The 19,982-nt window shown below is 53.4% G+C and overlaps 1 protein-coding gene across 1 annotated transcript in view; it reads left to right on the top strand.

Annotated features, from left to right (window-relative positions):
- Nucleotides 1-1,252: 1,252 nt before the first annotated feature.
- Nucleotides 1,253-19,982, top strand: part of SCAP (SREBF chaperone) — a gene marked incomplete at its 3' end in the record, with an annotated part of 40,277 nt that continues 21,547 nt past the window's right edge. The window contains exons 1-2 of the mRNA XM_030468673.1: nucleotides 1,253-1,420; nucleotides 17,602-17,814. Coding sequence (XP_030324533.1) covers nucleotides 17,693-17,814 — 122 coding nt within the window. The remainder of the gene's footprint in view (nucleotides 1,421-17,601; nucleotides 17,815-19,982) is intronic.

The following is a 19,982-nucleotide window of genomic DNA, read 5'->3' as shown; positions in this document are numbered from 1 at the left end:
AGTGGAAGAGAGGAGATTGAGTTGAGATATTAGGAGGAAATTGTTTGGGGTGAGGGTGCTGAGCCCCTGGGTGCCCAGGTTGCCCAAGGAAGCTGTGGCTGCCCCATCCCTGGCAGTGTTGAAGGTTGGATGGGGCTTGGAGCCCCCTGGGCTGGGGGAGGGGTCCCTGACCATGGCAGGGGGGGCACTGGGGGGGATTTAAGGTCCCTTCCAACCCAAACCAGTCTGGGACCCATCCATTCTCGCTCTGATTTACCTCCAGGACACTTTTTGGGGATTTTTAGGATATTGGGCACCCAGGAGATGTGCTGGGGGTGGTGGGAGCTCTGCTGCCTCCCATCATCACCACCCTGCTGGTGCAGCCTCTGTGCAGCCCTTGCCCTGCCCACGGCTTCCTCTGTCACCAGGGGAAAGGACAGGAGTGACTCTGCCCCGGGAGGCACAGGGTACACCCTGACCTGTGTCCGGGCTGTGTGACACCCAGGGCTGTGCTGGCAGGAGCAGGACGGGCTTTTTTTGGCATAAAAAGCCCCATCCCTCGCACAGTGTTACAGCTGCCCCTTCCCCATGACCCTTCCCAGCCCCCCTGACCCAGCCCAAGCCACCTCCCTCTATCCCTGGGGTCACCGTCTCTGTGTCCCCCACTCCCTGGAGCTCTGGGCACGGGCTTCACCGCCATCCTCCCTACCAAGTCCCCGCTGCAAGTCCCTCCCTCCGGCCCCGCTCACCCCCAGGACTCCTGGAGCCCAACCCCCCCTACGGAACTCCCCTACCCCATCACCGGACCCCCCGAACCCCTCCATTCCCTCGCGCACGCTCCCCCCTTAAACCCCACCCATCCTCCCCCTGTCCCCCCATCCCCTGTGTGCCTCAGGACCCCCCTTGCCGTGGTCTCGCCCCCCTCCCCGTACCCCACAGCTCCCATTTTGTGTCCCCCTCCGCCATTCCCTCTCCACGTGTTCCCGCCGGGGCGCGCCCGCCTCCCAGAGAGGGCGTGGCCTAGCGGGAATATAGGCGTGGTTATGCAAATTTAATCGAAGTTCTGACCAATGGGACGTTGCGACGGCAGGAGGGGGCGTGGTTACGGCGGGAGAGGGCGTGGTTATGGCGGGTATGGGCGTGGCTTGCGTAGGCCGCTGCGCGCGCGCGCGCGGGGCCTGTCGGCGGCGGCCGCGGGGGGAGGGCGGGAGGGGGAGGGAGCGAAACGGGAGAAAACGGCCCTAAAAACCTGGGCAGGGCGGAAGGCTGAGGGGAGAAGAGGTTGGGAGGAGGAGGAGAAGCAGCATCCCGCCCCTTTCCTCCTTAAAGAAAGGAGAAATTCACCTCGAAAAGAAAAAGAAAAAAAAGCGGAATAAATTCGCCCGCCGAACGCGGAGGAAGCGGGAGGTGAGGAAGGAGCCGCCGCTTCCCTCGTCCTGAGGTGAGAGGCGACGGGGAACGCGCTCCCCGGGGTGGTTCTGTGGGGTTTTCACCCTGATATTACCGGGCCTGGGCGCGCACCCGCCCCTCACAGACGGGAACGCGCGGTCACGCGTGTGAGGGGACGGTGCGCGCCCCCCAACCCCCCCCCAGCACTTAAACGCGGAATGAAACCCCTCAGCACTCAGTTCTGAGGTAAACGAGGCCTTTAGGCCTCTCCTGAGGTAAACACCCCCCCCCCCAGGCCTCTCCGGGCTGGTTGAGGGCGCACAAAGGGGGTTGGGGCCTGTGCCCCCCCCCCAGGGTTTGGGGGGTTTGGGTGAGGGGGTGTTGTGGGACTAAAAGTGTTTGATAAGGGGGGGTCTGGTTAGTTCTTCCTGTGTGTTCAGGGGGAAGGGGTGTGGGGGGTGTTTCCCCCTGTTTGTGGGGGGTGTTTCCCCCTGTTTGTGGGGGGTGTTTCCCCCTGTTTGTGGGGGGTGTTTTCCCCGTTTGTGGGGGGTGTTTCCCCCTGTTTGTGGGGGGTGTTTCCCCCTGTTTGTGGGGGGTGTTTTCCCCTGTTTGTGGGGGGTGTTTTCCCCTGTTTGTGGGGGGTGTTTTCCCCTGTTTGTGGGGGGTGTTTTTCCCTGTTTGTGGGGGGTGTTTTCCCTGTTTGTGGGGGGTGTTTTCCCTGTTTTTGTCGGGTGTGAGAGGTTGTATTTTGTTTTAACTTGGAGAGGCAAATGTGGGGGTTTGTGCCTTTTACAGGTGGAGCTTGTGGAGGTGTCGTAAAAAAAGGTCTAAAAAAAAAATTAAAAAATAAATAAAAAAGAAAATGAGCAGGGAGTTGTTTAAATAGACTCATCAGAACTTTGGCTTCCTGGCCTGATGTTTACCGAAGTTAATGGAAGTTACACAAAGCACAGCGGTTGTTTTCGGGTGTTCTTGGTGTCACTTTAATGCAGGAGCAGCAGTGGGATTCCTGTGAGAAAAGGGGAGCCCAGCTCAGCCCTGGGCATGCCCCCTGCACCTCCCAGCTCAGAGGGGTTTGCTGAAGAGTTCTGAGCTCACACATAAAGACTTTGTTGTCCAAAACTTTCTTTATAAAGCCCTTTCCCAGCAGCTCACCCGTCTGCAGCAGAACCAGGAGGACTTTATGGAAATGCTTTATGGAAAAGGAGGATTGTGGCCATGGAGGGAGTGAGGAAAGTGGGAGGGCAGCTCCTGTGCTGGCTGGGTTTGGTGGTTACAAGGCTGCTGTGAGGATCCTCCTGGCTCAGCACCCTCCTCTTTGTCGTGCTGACATTTAGGACTCAGCTTCCTTCCAAGTTTTCCTCCCTTCTTTCCTAAGGAGCCAGGAGCTGTGTTGGAATCCCCAGGTGGTGGTGGGTTTATCTGTGGCAGAACCCTGGCAATGCCAAAGCATCCCTGCAGCATCATCTTGTTTTCAGGGTTGCTGAAAGACAAAGTCAAGTTTTTCCTCTCCCCTGGGAGAGGGGCACAGATGAGGAGGCATGCTCCTTGGGAAACCTGGAGCTGCTCTCTGCCAGCGTGCTGGGGTGATAAATTTAGGATTACAGGAGCTGTTGTGTAATGCAGGAAGGAGATTAGCTGCCTGCAGTGGAGAAGAAAAGGAAAACACCCCGGGATTTTCACTGAACCTGTGACACATGGAGAGCTGTGCTCTGCTCCTGGGGCCTTCCCCAACCCCTCCTCAGTGTTCTGGACACAGCACTGTTTGTTTTTCCAAATAGAAGGCCAGGAGAGAGCAGAGAAGAAACAGGTTTTGTCTCGGGAGCATTAAAATAGTTTTTTTAGGTGTCAGAGTCCTGGTGATGAGTGGATTGGTCAGGCTCTGGGGGTGGTTGGTGAGTTATTCACTGTTATTTTTACTCAGTGGGTTGCTAGGCCTCTGTTGTTGTCAGAGTTCATGGAGTTAGGCATAGAAAAGTCTTTTTTTTTTTCTTTCTTTTTTTCTCTGGGCAAAGTTGAAAAAAGGAAAGACCAGGTGCAGCCTGAGGAACACCAAGAATTTCACCTCTCTGCAGCAGAACGTGCTGGGTGATGAGCAGAGGGGGAGCAGCAGCACTTCCAGCAGATCTTGTGAGCTGGGAATCCTCCTTCCTCTGCTGCTGAGCTGACAGGGAACTGCCCGGGGAGCTGCAGGCAACTTTCTCCCTTGTACAACAGACTTTATTTTTTTTTCCAGCAGGGAGCACGTGGTGCTTGGGCTGAGGAGTTCTGCCTTGGGTTTAGAAGGAGACCAGGCCCAGCTTCAGAAGCATTCCTGAGCTGGAATGTCTTCTCATTCCCTTCAAGTGATGTGTTCAAAGGGTGAGGGAGGCCTGAGGAGCACAGCAGTTGTGTGGTCCTGCAGCCCTGTAAATTGTTGCTTCACACCACCAAAATCCCAGAGAGAAAGTGGAGGAACAGGGACTTAAAGGTGGTTGTCTTCAAGGAAATTCTTTAGTTTGTGTCCTCAGGTGAAGGGGCAGTCCTGGGGTGCCACAACAGCCTCTCTGCACAGCTGGGGAAATTAAATTCTAATTCTGAGTTTCAGCTGCAGCAGGAGAGTGGTGCTGAATGAGGAGGGGAGAGGAGGGCTTGCATTTCTTTGGTTAAAAACTGCATTAATCTTGTGTGGAGCATTGTGATAAAGATGCTGTGGGAATAATGGTTGGTTTGTTTTCTGAAGACAATGCCAGAGTCAGCCTTCCAGACTCCTCTCTCAGGGTAGTTTGGGGATTGTTTCACTGTTGGGAAGAAGAGAGCTTGAGTGAGTTTTCCAGTCCTGGGTTTTGGAATTGGTGATTATTAGAAAGGAAAATACTGAATTCTGTGTGATGGTGGAGAGAACAAAACCCTGCCTGCCCTGGTAGCTCCCCAGGCTCACCAAGTGCTGCTGGAACCTGCTGAACATCAGTCCCTTACAGATGCTCTGCTCCCTCCTGCTGCCTCCTCAGGGCCCTTCTGGAAGGCATTAAAGAAGTGCAGACTGACTTTATTTGTAATGAGAACTGTTAGAGGCTGGGTGGTTTGTTTGGGTTTTTTAGGTGGTGGTTTGTTTGTTTTTTTGGGTTTTGTTTTGTTGTGGGGTTTTTTTGTTTTATTTTTTTTTTTTAGGGAACAATTCAGGGAAATTGCTGAAGTTTCCTTAATTTTTGCTTCCCATTCCAGGGAATCAGCAGAGCTGTGTTTGTTGTGGCTCTGTGGGGACAGTGTTAATTAGCTGATGCTCACAGCCAAAACTTCCCAGTCTGCAGGAGTTCAGAGTGAAAATCCCTCAAACTCTTGGGTGTTTCCCCCACGGGGAGCCTGCTGGTTTTCTGCCAAACCAAGTGGTTTTAGGAACCCTTGGCATGACAGCTGTGTGCAGGTGCAGAGACCAGATCCAGCTGAGATGGGAGGATTGGTGCTTGATAGGTTTCCACAGCAGATTTTTTTTCAGGAGAAGTGATAGTGCTTAATGCACAAACTGTGTTTGATCCAACCCTGATCAGTCAGGAAACATTTCCACTCAGGAAGCTTCTGCTCTCTGTTACAGAGCTGTGTTCTTAGTGGGACTGGCTGCTCAAAAGGTGTCTCTGAGGGGGTTTTTATGGGGAAAGGAAACTTTATTCTAGGAAGCAAATGACCCTATTTAAGCTGTGATCTTGGTAAAGCAGAAAATAAAAAATAAATGCTGCTGTTGCATCTACAGAAGTGACCAAACTGAACTAAATTCAGCAGCTGAAAAAGGTGGTGATGTAGCCAGGGCTGAGGCAGTGACCTGAACACAAGCAGTGAACACTGCTCTCCTTCTGAGGATGGGTCTGCCTGCTGTGGGCACTTCTAAAGATGTGAAGTGTCCAGTTTAAGTCTCCCTGCCTGTAAAAGTGCTGAATAAACCAGGGATATTGAGTGTTTCTTGTGGCACAATCTCATCCAAGATAGCTGTGGTCAAAGGTGGTTGGAACCAGACAGTCAGAACCTAAATGGAGCAGAGGTGGTTGGTTTGTTTTAATAGAGATCATTAACCACTAATTCTGATTTCTGCACCAAAGGGAGGGCTCAGAACGAGGAAGTGTTTCCTCTGCAGGGGAAGGATAGATAAAGAAGCAGGGAAAAAAAGTCATGGTGGTGTCAGGTACCTGTTTGCTGAGGTAAATGAATGACTGCAGGACTGCTGAGGGGAAAAAACAGAGGGAATCTGCTGGGTGTGTTGTGGTAATAAACAGCAGGTGCTTCCCAGGTACCTGAACTCTCATAAAAAAGCAGTGTTGGGTTAAAAAAAAAAGAAAATCCCATTTTTACACTTCAAGTACTAACTGGCAGTGTTGCTTTCCTCCCTGCTGCAGGAGCAGATGTGCTGGGTGACAGGATTCCAAATCCAGAAATGGATTTGACAACTTAAACGTTGCCTGAAAAACCCAGAGGGGTTTTTTTTTTTCTTCAAGACCAGATAAGAAGGGCTGAGGCAGCAATCAAACCTGACTGGCAGAGGCCATCAGGGGATAAAAACAAATAAATGGTTTGTGAATGTCCTGATAGTCAGCATATGATGGAGGAAAGGGACAGGGGAGAGCTGCCTGGGCAGGGACAGTGGCACTGGGGAGGTGGGGGGTGTCTTTTCCTGAAGGCCAAGGCAGCTGGGGAGTGACTGGGACAGACTGGGGCACAGCAGGAGCAGGGTTAGTGGGGGATTTGTGGTGTTTTGGGTGTTTGGGTACAGCTCTTTGGCCCCTCTCAGATGTAATGGGTTTAGAAACCTTATGGCTGTGGAATGGTTCCTGTATGAGAAGAGAATAAACAGTTGTTGTCTTCTGCCTGGAAAACAAGTGTGTGAGGAGGACATGCAGAGATCATGGAATCTCTGTATTGTGAAGAAAGTGACTGGAGCTGGATGAGCTCTGAGGTCCCTTCCAGCCTGACTCTGTGGCACACCTCACCAGGAGGAGGATCTCCAGCACACAGAAGGATGCAGGGCTGCAGCACACTTCAGCAGCCAGAAGGGGTTTCAAAACTCTTTTCAGATATATTGATGGGAGCAAAAGTCCTTGAGAACCTTGGGATGCAAAGCTGCTCCAGGCAGTGGCTCCTGTAGCCCTTCAGCAGCTCTGTGTGCACCCAGGTGTGTAAGGAGTGGGGGTCCTGGGGGAAGTGTCAGTCCTTGCTCTCCAGCTCTTCAGACTCCTTCCCAAACCATTTGCTGCCTCACAGCTGGGGGCAGGATGACAGACTGCAAGAACTTGGTTAAACTCAGAGTGGCTGTTCTTACTTTTCATGCTAGCAGCTGGATACCTTTTTCTAGTGTTTCAGTGTACTCTGGATTTCAGTTTTATGCCCCATCCCTGGCAGTGTTGAAGGTTGGATGGGGCTTGGAGCCCCCTGGGCTAGGGGAGGGGTCCCTGACCGTGGCAGGGGGGGCACTGGGGGGGATTTAAGGTCCCTTCCAACCCAAACCAGTGTGGGATTTTATGATTCTCCAAGCTGTCACTTACCTGAGGTACTGCCACCCCTGTGCTGTAAGCACAGCCTGAAACCAAACCCAAAACCAGTTGGAAAGCTTTAGAGGGCATCATTTGAGCCATGGAGAGGTGGTGTGTGGAACTGCCCTGGCCAAGGCAGCTGATTTCTCTGCAGGATAAGTCAGGTCTGGGTCTGGCTGCAGAAGGAAAAGCTTCCCTCTGTGCTGGATGCACTCAGGTTGGGATTGGGGTCCTAGGAAGATTCTCAGGTGAGGTTTTAAAAAGTTCTGGGAGGTGCCACTGTGTGATGGGTACAAACCTGATAAATAAACACCCTGAGAATACCACAGGATGGCTCAGGATGGGAGAGACCTTGGAGATCATCTGCTCTGAGTGAGGGGCAGGAACTGGAGCTCTGAGTCCCTCCTCAGCCCTTTCTCCTGTAACTGCTCCTCAGGTTTGTTCTGTGGGTGATGCTGGGTGAGGCAGAGGAGCTGGGAGTGAAACAGAGGGAGAAGTTGGTGCCCTGCAGTGCAGGAGCTCCCTCCTGGCCTTGTGTGCTTCACACACAACTCAGGGGCTCTGCTCCAGCTCTGGCTTTGGGGTTTTTGTGTTAGTCCATAATACATGGAGTACTTGGCAGCTTTCCAGAAAGGACACTGAGGAGGGGTCTGACCAAGTGACCACTTGAGGAGTGACACCCTCTGTGTGTGTGGATCCCCTGAACAAAAGGCACAGCTGAAGGTGTCAGAGTTGAGCTTGCAGAGAGGTTTAGAAGGTGGCATGAGAAGTAGGAGCTGTGGTAGGTCAGGGCTGGTGGGGTGCAGCCTGGGGAGGACAAGCACTGCTCTGGCTCAAGAAGCCCCCAGCCACAGCTGTTTCTCCAGCACCACGTTTAAAAATCAGCCTCTTTTTGTTTATCACTGCAGCTGCTGCAGGACAGACTGCTGGGGAATCTCCTCAAAATCCCCCAGGACTGATGCAACTCCCCTGAGCAGTTGCACGTGGGAGCTTTTCCATCAAACCCACCTCTCCCTTCAGCACCAGTGCTGCAGGATGCCCCAGCCCATGGGCCAGGCCCAGACACTGAGGAGCTTCATCAACTTTTCCCTTTCCAGGAGTTCCTGACTCCAGAATTTAATTCCAGGATGCAAACAGTAACCAGCAGAGATCTTTTTTTAGGATAAATACTTTGTCTGTATGAGTGCACTTACCAGGCAGCCTGAACTTGTACTGTACAGTTCCTGAAGTGTGGAAAAAATTGATTTCCACAAAAATAAGATGGACCCCAAGTGCTAATTACAGAGGAAGGACACGGAGCTGTTGGAGCCAGTGCAGAGGAGGCCCTGGAGCTGCTGGGAGGGCTGGAGCAGCTCTGCTCTGGAGCCAGGCTGAGAGAGTTGGGGGTGTTGAGGCTGGAGAAGAGAAGGCTGCAATGGGGAGACCTTAGAGCACCTTCCAGTGCCTGAAGGGGCTCCAGGAAAGCTGGGGAGGGACTTGGGACAAGGGCCTGGAGGGATGGGAGCCTGCGAGGGGGAAGGGTTTGGAGCTGGGAGAGGGGAGATGGAGAGGAGATCTTGGGCAGGGAGGGAGGGAGGGAGAAATTGTTTGGGGTGAGGGTGCTGAGCCCCTGGGTGCCCAGGTTGCCCCCAGAAGCTGTGGCTGCCCCATCCCTGGCAGTGTTGAAGGTTGGATGGGGCTTGGAGCCCCCTGGGCTGGGGGAGGGGTCCCTGACCATGGCAGGGGGGGCACTGGGGGGGATTTAAGGTCCCTTCCAACCCAAACCTCTCTGGGATTCTGTCCCATCAGAAGGGTGTGCACTGGGTGTGCCAGTGAAGGGGCTACAGAAGGTGAGAGCAGAGCAAGGCCCAGGAGCAGAGGGTGTTATGGCCACTTCTAAAATCTTTATATGGGATGTGAACAGGGGGCAGAACCTTCCTGTGGGCAGAAGTTGATTACAAGAGAGGTTAAGAAAGGGTCGCAACAAATGTCTGATTCTTTTTGTAGAGGGAGGTACCAGGCAGTCCCCCCAAGGAACTGAGCTGATTGCCTCATTCGGAACTTCCCTAAAAAAACCCAAAAAGGTACAGTGTTGACCTAAGGAACACCAGCTGTCTGTTATTCATGGTGACAAACACCAGGCTGGCAGAAGTAATTCCACACCAAGTGCCCAGGCAACAAAACAAGAGATACAGTTCCAGGGCAGTGAGTGATGCACACAGGGAAAATAATTCTATGTGCAGAGGAACATGTCTTGCTTCTGCTGCCACCACTGCAGAGGTGACCCTGGGGTCCTGATGCTTCTCTGAACATGAGGACGTGATGGAGTAAAAAGAAAAGAAAAATCATAGCCTAGAAGTTAGGAATGGGACAGAGAAGAAACAGAAATCATTAGATGAGTATGGAAACTGTGGAGAACAGACAGCTCAGGGTGTGCTTCCTCCTCCTCTCAGACATCACATGCAGGAGAATCAGAAATCCAGAACTTGCAGCTCTGCTCCCAGGAGAGGCTGAGGAGCTGGGATTGTTCAGCCTGGAGAAGAGAAGACTCCAGGGGGGACCTTAGAGCTGCCCCCCAATCCCTGAAGGGAACCTCCAGGAAGGCTGCAGAGGGACTTTTCCTCAGAGTGTCCAGCCCTAGGAGAAGGGGAAATGGATTGAAAGTGCAGGAGAAGAGGTTCAGCCTGGAGCTGAGGAAGAAGTTCTTCAGCAGGAGGGTGCTGAGACTCTGGAACAGATTGCCCAGAGAAGTTGTGGCTGCCCCCTCCCTGGAGGTGTTCAAGGCCAGGTTGGATGAGGCTTGGAGCAACCTGGACTGGAGGAGAGGTGTCCCTGGGCATGGCAGGAGCTTGGAGCAGAGGAGCTCTCAGCTCCTGACAGCCTCACTCATCCTGGGGTGCTGTGAATCCCTTTGATGATGGCTTCACCTGCAGGCAGAGCTGTCATGGTTGCAGCCAAGGCCCAGTTTGCCCCAGTTGCTGGCACACAGGGCTCTTTGCCTCCCAGTAAGGTGCTAATTCAGCTGTTTCCAGCTGTGAAGCTCCTTTGGGAGTTGTGGCCCTGCTGAGAGCAGCTGAGGACTGGGAACACCCAGGACAGAACTTGGAGCAGAGGAGCTCTCAGCTCCCTCACAGCCTCAGCCATCCCATAATCCTATGAAATGTGTCCCTGACCTCTTCTCACTCCTCACCACAGCTGTGAGTCCAGGACAGTGCCAGAAACTCAGCACCACAGGCAACCCCCTGAGAACAAGTGAAAGGAAAAAGCTTCCCAGCAGCTGCAGAAAAGAGCAAAGTGTCAGATCAACACACAGCAAAGAAAAAAAACAACAAAAAAACCACTCCATAAAACAAAGCCCAGGTTTTCTTGCCCTTGGCTGTGCTGCAGAGCTGGTTCATCTCCTTGAGATGCCCTCGGTGCAGTAAGTGGTGCCAGCTGCAGGAGCTCCAGGGAGAAGGAGAAAGAAGAGAGAGTGGACCAGGCCTTGGGACCCCAATCCCCCTCCTCTGCAGGTGTGAATCCTCCTTTGCTGAGGGCTGGGGAGAAATCCTTCTGCTGAAAAGTGAGGTGGGGAAAGAAGAAACCTGCCCAAGGCTCTCCCTGCCTTCCCAGCACACTGCACAAGCAGCTCTAACACCCAGTGCCTGGTTCCCCACTGCCATTCCCACGGGAAGAATGAGAGGCTTTGTGCTGCGAGGGGCCAGGGAGGTCAGGGGGAAGGGAATGCTTTTCCTATGGGAAAATCCTGCCCAGTGCAGGAACCCCCTGGAGGCTGCTGGCCAGAAGGGGTTAATCCTGACACTGCTCCCTCAGAAAGCAGGCTCTAAAAACCAGCCCTGAGGTTCCCAGCTCAGTGCTCTCCAGAGAAGGGGACGTTTCACATTCAAGAGGCAGAAATTCCTCAGGAAATATCATTCCAGGCTGTGCTCCTTCCATTCCAAGTCTCCAGCCAAAAGGGTGTTTCAAGTCTGAATGGGGTTTTGGAAGCAGCTCTAAGAAAGAAGCTGTGTGTCCAGCCCAGCAGAACCAGCAGAGAGTGCTCAGCACCCAGCTGGACTGGAGCTGAACCTCTGAGCCCCCAGCAGGCCCAGAGCACAGGGTGGGATCAGGTCTGTAGCCCCCTCCCCTCCTCACTTACCCTCTGCAGATCCCTCCAAACTCTCCCCAGCAGCCAAGCATTTGGATTTTGTGCCCCAACTCTGCTTGGCAGCACATTCCCCTCGGTCAACTCCTAAATAAATAAAGCACCCAACCCAAGCCAGGCTTCTCAGCAAGGTGAGAGGATTAAAGATCAGGGACTTACATCCTGATACAACATTTTACACCAGTTCTGTGGCACTTCCTCCCTTCTCACCCTTTTGCCCCTTCTCCTCCCCCTGCACATGAACACTGAGATTTCAGCACCTCAGAAGCCATCTCCAGCAGCTCCCACTTTACAGCTGGTGGCTCACCCATTTTGCAGACTTTCAATCAGATCTCAGAGTGCTGGAGTAGCTACAGTGACACAGGAACTAAAGGGACAGAAAGCCAAAATAATCCTAGCACCCTGGCTGAGGGTTGGGCTTGATGAGCTCAAAGATCTCTCCCTACCTAAAGGATTCTGTAGCATAATCCCTGCTTCCAAAGAAGGGGCTGACATTCCAAACAAGTTTCCCAGCCAATTCTCAGGGCATCTTTTGGCTTTCTCTGCCTCAAGAGAACCTCAGCTCCACTCCTGCATAAAAATAACAATTTGCTGAATGTAGTCTCTACCAAAAACCCTTTGCTGCTTCCTAAAATACTTCCAACAAAAAAAAGGAAGTATCCAGCTGTAGAAAAACTCCTCAGCTTCCAAATTTAATCTCTTTGCATCCAGCCAGAGGAAGCTCATTGCTTTATTCAGTGTACTGGCAGCTTACCCAAGAGGAGAAAACATTTCCCCAGCTCTTCTTCCTCACCCCAGAGCTCTTGGACAGCCTCAGCAATGATTTGGTCTCCACTGACAACTTACTACACAGAAAAAAAAAGCACAATCCCATGGGAGAGCTGCTCCCTGGAGATGTGGGGCAGGGCTGTGTCACCAGGGTTTGTTATGATTGCAGGAACACTGCTGGCATTTGGCTTTTGCAGGGAAACCACGGAGATACCTGATGGAAAATCTGCCAAATTGGCTGGGACAAGGGCCAAGCAGAGAAGAAAAGGTGAGGGAAAGAGAGCAGAGAACCCCTGAGTTCAGCTTCGTGTTGGCACTGAGCTGCTGAGCAGATTTCTGGACACCAGACTTGTCCCCAGGCTCCATTTGTCTCCAGTCTGCCAGAGGAAAGTAAATGGACCCTGTAAATGGCACTGACCCTGTAAATGGCACTGACCCTGTCAGCAAACATGGGGAAACAGCTCAGGATCCCAAACACTGCCCTGGCTGACACCAGCTCTCATAGAACCCCAGGATGGGTGGGGCTGTGAGGAGCTGAGAGCTCCTCTGCTCCAAGCTCCTGCCATGCCCCAGGGACACCTCTCCTCCAGCCCAGGTTGCTCCAAGCCTCATCCAACCTGGCCTTGAACACCTCCAGGGAGGGGCAGCCACAGCTTCTCTGGGCAATCTGTTCCAGAGTCTCAGCACCCTCCTGCTGAAGAACTTCTTCCTCAGCTCCAGGCTGAACCTCTTCTCCTGCACTTTCAATCCATTTCCCCTTCTCCTAGGGCTGGACACTCTGAGGAAAAGTCCCTCTGCAGCCTTCCTGGAGGTTCCCTTCAGGGATTGGGGGGCAGCTCTAAGGTCCCCCTGGAGTCTTCTCTTCTCCAGGCTGAACAATCCCAGCTCCTCAGCCTCTCCTGGGAGCAGAGCTGCTCCATTCCCTGGAGCATCTTTGGGGCCTCCTCTGGACTGGTTCCAACAGCTCTGTGTCCTTCTTCTGGTGGGGACACCAGAGCTGGGAGCAGGATTTGAGGTGGGGTCTGGCAGAGGGAGAGAATCCCCTCTCCTGACCTGCTGGCCACATTGGCTACCAGTGATCACTCCTGGGATGGATCCAGGAATGCCTGGAATAGCTGCAGCCATGTGTCTGTGTGTGGATATGTCCCTGTGCTGTGGAGGAGCTGCATAGGGATGCAGAAGTGACACAGTGCTCAGCAGACCCTCTGTAAATCTTACAGGGATAAAAATCATTCTCATGGAAAGCAGGGATTTGAAGGGATTTGAAGCAGTCTGGCTGATTTTTGCCTGTGATTCCAAAGCCTGTTTTGGGTTGAAGGAGATGTGGTGCCAGTGTCTGCTGGGCTGGGAGGGAAAATTAGTGGCAACCTCAGCAAAACCCCCTCATTGTTAATAACTCTTCTTTCCTCTGGGTTCCTCCCATTCCCCAGAGCTCAGGCAGGTCACACGTGGGAAGGGTCAGGGATGCTGGAGTTGGGGTTTTTGGGGACAGAAACACTGGTGGAGCTGTTCCTACTCTGCCCCAGGTGCTGTTCTGCCTGGGAAATGTTGGGGTAAATTCCTGCTGAAAGCTCAGGGGTAGGACTGGGCCAGAGGATGGGGCAGGTTATGTTCTGAAGTGCAAGAGAAGTTACTGCTGAGCAGGGATTTTCTTCATATACTTTTAAATATATCTGGATATTTAATACTTGTTCACAAGGGCCTGGAGGGATGGGATGAGGAGGAAGGGTTTGCAGCTGGGAGAGGGGAGATGGAGAGGAGATCTTGGGGAGGGAGAAATTGTTTGGGGTGAGGGTGCTGAGCCCCTGGGTGCCCAGGTTGCCCAAGGAAGCTGTGGCTGCCCCATCCCTGGCAGTGTTGAAGGTTGGATGGGGCTTGGAGCCCCCTGGGCTGGGGGAGGGGTCCCTGACCATGGCAGGGGGGGGTCTGGGGGTATTTAAGGTCCCTTCCAACCCAAACCATTCCATGAATCCCACCTGAACCATGTGTGAATGGGAGGAAGGAGCAGACAGGCTGAGCAGCCCCTCCACATCTGACTTAATTTTGAACTGAAGAGGCTTGAAAAGCCCCAGCCTGCTCCTTGCAGCTCTCTGTTTGCTTTTTCTTCTCCTGAGGAGGTCAGGAGCTTCACTCTGTGTCAGTCCCTTGGACCTGAAGTGAACCAGAAATGTACCCTGTGAGCAAATGTCCTCCTGGTCTCTTCTTCCAGCCCAGCTTTTGACTTAGGTTTGCAGTCATGCAACAGGACAGAATAATAATAAGAAGAAAAGTGGTCTCTTTGACAACATTTGGTGTACAATCAGAGGTGTGAGTTGGCTGATCTGCCTTGGCAAAGGTCTGCTGTGATTGGGAGCACTTCCTGCTCACAGCTGGGATGAGCAGTGGCTCAAACCTAACAACAAACCTGGTGAGCAGATACTGGCTCTGGATGTGATCTTAAATTTCCACATCAGGTGAAGCAAGGAATTGAGCAGTTTTCTTCTGTGCAAGAAGCTTGAGGGGTTCCCTGTGCACTGCTCCTCACCAGCATTGTTGGGGAGGGTGGAGGCTGCTCCAGGAGCTGCTCCTGAGCTGTTTGCTCTGTCCCTTCCTCAAGGAGCTGGGTGAGGATCCATGGGGTGAGGTTCTGGGCAGGATGGATCCATGGGGTGAGGTTCTGGAGAGGGATCTGGACAGGATGGATCCATGGGGTGAGGTTCTGGACAGGATGGATCCATGGGGTGAGGTTCTGGAGAGGGATCTGGACAGGATGGATCCATGGGGTGAGGTTCTGGGCAGGATGGATCCATGGGATGAGGTTCTACAGAGGGTTCTGGACAGGATGGATCCATGGGGTGAGGTTCTGGGCAGGATGGATCCATGGGATGAGGTTCTGGGCAGGATGGATCCATGGGATGAGGTTCTGGAGAGGGATCTGGACAGGATGGATCCATGGGATGAGGTTCTGGGCAGGATGGATCCATGGGATGAGGTGGGGTTGGGGGTTGACTCAAAAAGATTCAGAGAGGGTGTGAGCAGCAGCAGTGGGTCAGCTGGGGGAACTGGGAGCACTGGGACCAGTCCTGGGCCCAATCCCTTCCTCAAGGAGCTGGGTGAGGGGATGGAGTGTCCCCTGAGGAATTCCCTGGGGATCCCAGGCTGGGATCTGGCTCTGCTGCTCTGCAACCAGAGCTGGAGAGCAGAGCTGGAGCTCCTGGACTGCAGTGAGGCCAAGGGCAGGGGCTGCACCTGGGGAGGAACAACCCAACCCTAGGGCAGGGCAGGGGGTGTCCTGCTGGAGAGCAGCTCCTGACTTTCCACTCTGGCTGTCTTTAGGACCAGTTTATACCTGCACAGCTTTCCTCTGCTTCCAGATGTCTGGCCAGGCTGGGGAGCTGGGGAAAGGTGAACCTCCTGAAGTTCAGTAAGGACAGGAGTAGAGTTCTGCACCTGGGGAGGACTAATCCCAACCCCCAGGACAGGACAGGGCAGGGGGTGTCCTGCTGGAAAGGACATGGAGGACATTTCTCTCCTTGGAGAAAGCCCTTGGAGTGCTGGTGGGCAGGAAATCCTCCCTGGGTCAGCACTGTGCCCTGGGGGGCAATGGGATCCTGGGGGGCATCAGGAAAAGTGTGTCCAGCAGCTCCAGGGAGGTTCTCCTTCCCCTCTGCTCTGCTCTGCTCTGCTCTGCTCTGCTCTGCTCTGCTCTGCTCTGCTCTGCCCTGGGGAGAGCAGCCCTGGAATCCTGGCTCCAGTTTGGGGCTCCCCAGTTGCAGAGAGCCAGAGATCTACTGGAGAGAGGCCAAGGGAGATCTGGGAGGGTGCTGAAGGGACTTGAGCATCTCTGGGGTGGAGAAAGAGTGAGAGGCCTGGGGCTGTTGAGGCTGGAGAAGAGAAGGCTGAGAGGGGATCTGCTGAATGTCCATCAGTAGCTGAGGGGTGGGGGGCAAGAGGAAGGGGCCAATCTCTGTTCAGTGGTGCCCAGGAATAGGAGAGGGAATCCTGGGCTGAAGGGAGAAGATGGGAAGTTCCAGCTGAAGCTGAGGAGAAACTTGTTGGCTGTGAGGGTGAGGGAGCCCTGGCCCAGGCTGCCCAGAGAGGTTCTGGAGTCTCCTTCTCTGGAGCCTTTCCAACCCCCCTGGATGTGTTCTGTGTGCCCTGCCCTGGGGGATCCTGCTGGGACAGGGCTGGCACTGGAGCAGCTCTGGGATCCCTTCCAGCCCCTGGCACTCTGTGGTTTCTTGCCCAGCAATGGCACAGGTGATGTTCCCCAGTTCCTCCCAGCCCAGGGATGGTCCCATCCTGATTCCCAGCCCTAGCACAAGGACAGCTCTGCTGGGTCCCCTCTTCCCAGCCTGCAGCACCCAGGTTTTTGTGGGTGCCCAGGGTGGGTTACAGGGAGGAGCTGTGGGTGCTGAGCTCCACGTTTGCCCTGGGAGGGGAAGACTGGGGGCTCAAATATCCCATCTTGGGAGGCTGGGAGTGAAGCCAGGATGGCTTTGGCACAGCCTGTGAGGTTCTGCAGAGGTTCTGGGATTGTGTCTCCTGATGAGCACCAGCAGGGAAGCAGAACTGGCCCCACTTTGCCAGCCTGGGCCTGGAGCAGCTGGAGCTGCAGGGATGTCCCCAGGGGGTGGTGGATCCCCAGCACTTGGACACTTCCAAGTCTCATCCAAACCCTGATCCCTCCTGGAAAGGGTGAGGTGATTCCTGAGGCCCCTTCCAGCCTGTCCCCCCTGTCCCCTGCTGTGTTTCTCTCCACATTCCATGTGTTTCAGGGGAAGTTTCAAGGACCCTAAAATAGTTTTATTTTCTCCCCTCCTCTTGCTGTGCTCAGAGCACTCTCAGGTGGCACTCAGGGCCCTGCAGCCTTCAGGGGCTCCTCAGGAATTGGTTCCTTGGGGCTGAGATCCCAATCTGGGTGTTCCATCCCAGGGATGGCCTGGGATTCCTCCCAGAGAAAATCACAGGATGGAAGGAGAACCCTTGGGATGAAGCCTTTCCCTGCTCACAGCTTTGCTGGGAACCAACCACAGCCTTTGCGGTTTGGGTTAAACAAACCAAAATCCATGGATTTAGAGGGCAGGGTTCCTGTGCCCCAGCTTCCCTGGGGACCTGGTTTGTGTCACCCCTGAACCTCTGGGCAGCTCTGAGTGAAGGGATGCTCAGAGCACCTCCCTGGAGCCCCTGCTGACAGCCAGCATCAGGGACTTGGGTGGCATTGCTGGCACCTCAGGATGCCACTTCAGTCTTAGACTCCTCAGCTCCTTCCCCTTCCCCTTCCCCCTTCCCCTTTCCCTTTTCCACTTTCCTTTTCCCTTTCCCTGTTCCCTTTTCTCCTTTCTCCTTTCTCCTTTCCCCTTTCCCCTTTCCCTTTTCCCCTTTCCCTTTTCCCTTTTTCCTTTTTCCTTCTCCCCTTTCCCCTTTTCCCCTTTTCCCCCTTTCTCCTTCTCCCCCTTTCTCCTTCTCCCTTTTCCCTTTTTCCCCCTTTCCTCCCTTTTCCCCCTTTCCCCCTTTTCCCCCCTTTTCCCCTTCTTTTCTTCCCTTCTTCCCCTCCCAACCCCTTGGATTCCCAGCTGGGTTCCTGCCCTTTCTCCCTGCCCATCAGGTGCTGGGATGTTTTCTGCCCTTGGGACAAACCCCAAGAAACCTGCTCAGGTGTGGGCTCATTAACAAGTGCTAGTTTTTATTGACAAATAAGTGTGATGTTATTTTAACATAACAACATGTTTCTCCCTTTGCTTCTCCTGGAAAGAGAGGAGTCAAAGAAAGGAGTTGGGGATTTGAGTTTTATTTTTATTTATTTTTCTCACCACTTTTCTCTTTTTCTTGGTTTTTTTTGTTTTGTTTTTTTCCCTGACTTGGCAGCTGGCTCCAGTGCCTTTTCCAGGGCACATGCAGGGCTTGCCTGAGCCCCTGCTGTGTCCCGGGATGGCCAGGAGGTGACCCCAGGCTGAGGATGACCCTGACTGACAGACTGCGGGAGAGGATATCGGGGGCTTTCTACAGCCACGGGCTGCTCTGTGCTTCCTACCCCATCCCCATCATCCTCTTCACTGGCCTCTGCATCCTGGCCTGCTGGTAAGTCACACCAGGGGTTTTCTAGCCCTGTAAAAAAACTTCCTTCTGAGCTGTATTTTGGTTTTTAATTGGGTTTTTTTTTCCCCCTCACCTCTTTCTGTGTGGTGAGAGAAGAGGCAGAGCTGCAGAGTCTGCTGTGCTTTAGGAAGAGAACAGTAAAGAAAACCTAATGGAATAAATCAAGTAAAGCAATAAATAAAACAAAAGGATTCCCCAGACACCTGGTGGTGGGCTCCAAACCCTTGAGTTAAGTGGGGAAGTTGCTCTTTCCCTGCTTGCCTGCTCTGTTCTCCCTGGAGCTTGTACTCTTCCTTCCCAGCATGTCTTGTTGGTACAAATTCCTTGCTCTCCTCAGGGACTCCACTGGGGGATAAGTTACCTGCATGGTCAGAAGTGTTGCACTGGCCTCAGAGTCACTTCCAAGGAGCTGAGAAAGGTTCTGTGCTCAGATTTGTGCTCAGACAGATTCTGTCACCAAGGGTTTCATGCTGAGTGTCTGCTCCCTTGTGGTCAGAACAAACCTGATGTGCTGATGTCCTCTGCTTCTAAGAAGAGCTCCAGATACAAACACCTTTTTTTCTTTGAGCATCACAGAGGAGAAGGTGGAATTCCTTCTCCTCTGCTGTTCAGAGATGGTTGCAGTGATCATCTTTGTGTTGAAAACCTGAGGTCACCTCTGCCTGTGAGCAGTCAAGGTGTTGCTTTCCTGATGTTGTAACTCTCAGTGACAACAGATTTATCTCCAGCTCTTTATTTCTGCTCTGAAGCTTCCCCAAGGTGGGAGCAAGTGGATTCTGTGTGCTGTTGATCTTTGCTGATCTGGCTGGGGGGGTTCAGCCTTGCTGGGTGCTGCTCTCACAAGCCAAAACAAGTTCCACCACGAGCCCTGAGTCAGCACAGCCCAGGCTCTGGGTTCCCAGCTCCTCCATCAGCCCTGCCAGTGGTGTTGGGCTCCTGTCCCAGGTGTCTCTCAGGTGCTGTTGCCTGGGGGTGAATGCAGGAGTGCAAGAAAACTGCTTCAGTGCAAACCTTGCATAGAACTTTATCCATATATACATATACTTAAGTCTATCCAAACAACTGTTGCATTTTGGGAGGGATCAAGGTAAAAACTCCACTCCCTTTCCTAAATTCAGGATTTCTCAGACAGGAGGAAATCTGACCTGGGGTTACTGGTAGCTCTCCTCATTCTTCTTGGGAACCTTGTGCTCAGCAGGACTTGTATCTCTCCTCTCTTTCTAGGCTCACATTTACAGCAGTGTGAATCCAGGTGCCTCAAGTGAAGCCCCAGAGCTTCCCCCCAGGCTGTCTGTGGCAGCTTAGCTGCTGGTACTGTGTGTTTGGGATGTGTCTGGTTGGTTAGTGCTGGTATTGGAGGGTTCTGCAGGTACAGATCACCAGTAGGCTGCAGAAATTCACCCAGGGCACCATGAGGCATAAAGTGAAGAGTGGGGTTTTCTTTAATGAGTTTCAGTCACTCATTAATAAAAAAAAAAGAAGAAAGCAAACAATGGCCTCAGGAAAGACAGGGGCTGAAAAATCCTGTGACACCATGGGAGAGCAAGAGAACCCTGCAGAGAAATGGAAGTGTGGCCAATAGAACCATGGCATGGTTTGGCTTGGAAGGGACCTTAAATCCCCCCCCAGTGCCCCCCCCTCCCATGGTCAGGGACCCCTCCCCCAGCCCAGGGGGCTCCAAGCCCCATCCAACCTTCAACACTGCCAGGGATGGGGCAGCCACAGCTTCCTTGGGCAACCTGGGCACCCAGGGGCTCAGCACCCTCACCCCAAACAGTTTCTTCCCCATCTCCAACCTCAATCTCCCCTCTCCAAGTTTTAACCCATTTCCCTTGTCCTCTCCCTACCCCCCTGTGTCAGAACCCTGGTTCTGCTTGGATTGCACCCAAACCTTGCTCTGGGTGTGTGCAGCTACACCTGGTCAGATGGATCTCACCCTTGGCTGTCCCACCTCAACCTCCCAGGACCTGGGGAAAGGAGGGGAAGGTTTGAAGGAACATTTCCAAACCCTCCTGCACCATCCCTGGGAGAGGAATCACTGAATCCCAGAGAGGTTTGGGTTGGAAGGAACCTTAATGCTGACACAGTTCCCCCCCAGTGCCATGGTCAGGGATCCCTCCCCCAGCCCAGGGGACTCCAAGCCCCATCCA

This window comes from Calypte anna, unplaced genomic scaffold, assembly GCF_003957555.1.
Source record: "Calypte anna isolate BGI_N300 unplaced genomic scaffold, bCalAnn1_v1.p scaffold_212_arrow_ctg1, whole genome shotgun sequence".
NCBI classification, from domain to species: Eukaryota; Metazoa; Chordata; class Aves; order Apodiformes; family Trochilidae; genus Calypte; species Calypte anna.
This window is presented reverse-complemented; position numbering and strand designations above follow the sequence as displayed.